The 3,452-nt window shown below is 38.6% G+C and overlaps 1 protein-coding gene across 1 annotated transcript; it reads right to left on the bottom strand.

Moving 5' to 3' along the window:
- Positions 1 to 1,135: 1,135 nt before the first annotated feature.
- On the bottom strand, positions 1,136 to 2,940 carry LOC131053015 (3-ketoacyl-CoA synthase 13). The gene has a single exon (XM_057987635.2). It carries the CDS (start codon positions 2,806 to 2,808, stop codon positions 1,315 to 1,317), a length of 1,494 nt encoding a protein of 497 aa, XP_057843618.1. The 5' UTR covers positions 2,809 to 2,940; the 3' UTR covers positions 1,136 to 1,314.
- Between the last annotated feature and the right edge of the window lie 512 nt (positions 2,941 to 3,452).

Here is a 3,452-nt window from a genome sequence, read left to right as displayed (position 1 = left end):
GAAAATGAATGTTACTAGATGATAAATAAATATTATTGTTAATATTATTTATTACAATTCATTTTGGATGATTAAACTTTTTATCCATAATTCAACTAAAATTAAAAATTTATTAAAAAATTATATAAGATGATTAAATTATGATGTCATAATTCTACCTATTAACAATTTCCTTAAGATTCACGTCATAAACAAAATTATCATTTTTAAGATAATATTTAACTATTTTATTTTTTAAATTTAACAATTTTTTTGGAAAGCAAGGAAACCTAAAGCAAAAAAACAAAATAAAAGCATGGTAATTACCAGTTAACCTATCCATGAATCAAGGAGGAAAGGAATATGTTAACAAAGACTTTAATTTTTTTTATCTTTAATTTGACAAATATTTAGACATCAAAATCTTAATATTTAATATAAACATAAAATTTTGGAAATGAACAAAGAACAACATAAATAAATTTTTTTAATGAATTTATAATATATTAACTAAAATTTATCAACAAACATCTAAAACCTAATTAAATTAATTTCTTTTAATACAATAATTTTCATATTTTATAAAATAATAATAAATAAGATAGTTTGAAATAACATAAAATAAATTTTAATAAATAATATAACTTAAAAATAAATAATCTTTTTATATGATGATTTTTAAGTCTATACATATATCATTTTTATAAATAAAATGATTTTAAAGAAATAATAATAAATTTAAAGTAAAACATTTTTAAATTTAACTAAATAATATTGTATCTGAGTTCTATATATTTTATGCATTCTTAAACTCGTGTAACTTAAAACATGATTAATTTAATAGCCTACCTTCCCCGTAAATTTATAAAGAAATAGATAATCCATATAAGCTATTATCTCGCATTTGTTTTCCAACTTGAACAAAATCAATAAATATATTATATTTATGAGAAGAAAAACAATGGAAATTGTGTCATTTATTATCCCAAGAAAAACACCAGGCGAAAATAACGTGTATCTATCCTGTTCTTTCAAGATAAATGAGAGCAGTGAAGAAGTGTTGGTAAAACGACGTCTTTCCAAGCATACCGACCATTGATTTCGAGAGTTAGTCGATTCGTTCCAAATAAAAAACGGCTTCGGCGAATAACAGAAATTCCGAAAACATCAATCCAACTGTCACCATTTATAATTTTAATTAACTACATTTAATTAATTGACTAAAATTTTATTTAATACAAAAACTTATAAGCTACTCTCGATAATTCATTCACTACAGAAAACATGAATACAAAAACAAATAGCTTTAAGTTTGAAAATCCTACGACGGGTATGTTAGGCCACCGTGGCACTTCTGAATGCATCGAAATACACCTGGCAGTAATCATCCGTGAACCTGTGACGGGTGTTACAGGGATACCTGTGTATGCAGTCGTTCCATACGTTGAAATCCATCTCACCGGGACGGCTTTCTCTCATCACTTCCCACACAGCTGTGTTGCACTTAAACCCCGAGCCCAAGGCAATGTGTAGAAGGCGATGACCGGCCTTCAAGCGTCCTTTGGCTTCCATGTAAGCCACCTCGTACCAGAGGCCGCTGGTGGACGTGTTCCCAAAGCGATGCAGTGCCATGCGTGACGGCTCCAGATCGAAGTCGGCGAGCCTTAAATTCTTCCCCATCCCGTTCACCACTGCCCGCCCCCCCGGGTGGATACAGAAATGCTGGAACGCCAGCCTGAAATTTGGAATATAAGGCTCCACTTTCATCTTGAAAAGTTTAATGCACACCGTATTGAAGGCGTAGTAGAGCATCTCCCTCAGCGGAAGAACTTTGGGACCGAGGGTAGCTAGGTTCCTCCTCACAGCGTTTCCGGCCACCTGTATGAGCGAATGGCGGAGGGAGATCCCGTAGAAGCCATCGGCGTCTTCTTTTCCCATTACGCACCCGTACGACTCGTCATCCGCGCCCACGATTGTCCGGACGACGTGCCGGAGCCTCATTTTGGCCCGCTCGGCTTCGCGAGTGTTGTTGGAGAGAAGCACCGCGTAACCCCCGACTCTAAAAAGGCAGTTGGTGAGCATCATGGACTTATCGCTTCCCTGATAGTTGGCATTGACGGTTATACACTCGGTGCCCACAACCAGAGCGTACGAGTCTGGGTAGAGGCGGAAGAGATCCTTGGCCATGTCGACGCCGATGACGTTTGCACTGCAGCCCATGCCAGAGAGGTTGAAGGTCTTCACGCTCTCCTTCATATTGTAGTGGTGGACGATCCAGGATGCGTGCGATGGAGCCGGGGTGAAGGTCGACACGGTCACGATCAAGATGTCTATCTGCTGCGGATGGATCCGCGTTTTGGCGAAGAGTTCATCGAGTACGACCGTAAAGGACTCGCGCATCTCCAGCCGCGCCTCTGGTAGCGTTGCCTCTCCCCTCCCGTTGAAGAGGAAGTGGGAGGCGCCCGTCTCATCCCCCAACCCAGATCGCAGGAACACCTTCCATTGCAACCCCAGATGTTCCGCTACCAGCGGCTGGTAGTTGCAAGAAAAATATATACTTGTCTCCGCGTTCATCTTTCGATCTTCCGGCACTCTATAGCAGCTGTAGTCCACCAGGTAACATTCTCGCTGCCTCCGCTTCTTCCCCAGATACAATGTCCAAGCAACCACTACGCAACCCACCATAATAGTCTCTGCAGCCCTTCTCACAAAAAGGGAATGATCTCCCACGGCCAAGTCATATACTTCCCATGCGCTGTCTTTCCAAATATAAGCTCCCACCAGCAATACATAGGAAAGGCCGATGATCGAGGCACTACTTCTTGCCATGTTGAAGCTATGAAGATCTCTGAATCTCCTTCAGGAGCCTGATAACACCAACGGAGCAAGTTGTAATTGTAGCTTACCAACTTAAAGTTCTCATTAAATGTCAGGGCGATGGCGTGGCTGCTGATACAATTTCTCTCTGAGCACTCTCATTTATCTTAATTTTCTCAATTAAATGTTAACTAGCGAAAGTTCAACTACATTTTTTATTGTGACATTGAATTTCACCAACTCCAAACGAGAAAACCGCAAGCGTTAAAAGCTGTATTAAAACTCTTTTTCGCATTACAGGACCTCTTACTATTTTTATTAAAAAAACAACTTTGAACTTGTACCGCAACACATTCGAGGTCATAAAAAAAATAAGAGCATGTTTATATACAATAGAGATTACTGATTAAACCCATAGGTTATAGCGGTTGAAATGGCAATGCAGCCCACAAAATTATACGTGGGCTTTTAGAGCTATACATTCTTCCCACCTACATTCAGCCGAATAATAAACTTACGCAAATTTCTTCTGAAATACACCGTACGGGATGGTGCGCATGCACTCCGAGCTCAATGTAATTTATTTCAAGCTCTCGCCCCTTATTCGTCTCGTTGCACCACCTTTAAGAATCGACAAAATATTTTTCAATTTTCCG

The sequence above is a fragment of the Cryptomeria japonica genome, chromosome 8, assembly GCF_030272615.1.
Source record: "Cryptomeria japonica chromosome 8, Sugi_1.0, whole genome shotgun sequence".
In the NCBI taxonomy this organism is placed as follows: domain Eukaryota; kingdom Viridiplantae; phylum Streptophyta; class Pinopsida; order Cupressales; family Cupressaceae; genus Cryptomeria; species Cryptomeria japonica.
Note: the sequence above shows the minus strand (reverse complement) of the source record. Positions and strands in the feature narration are given on the sequence as shown.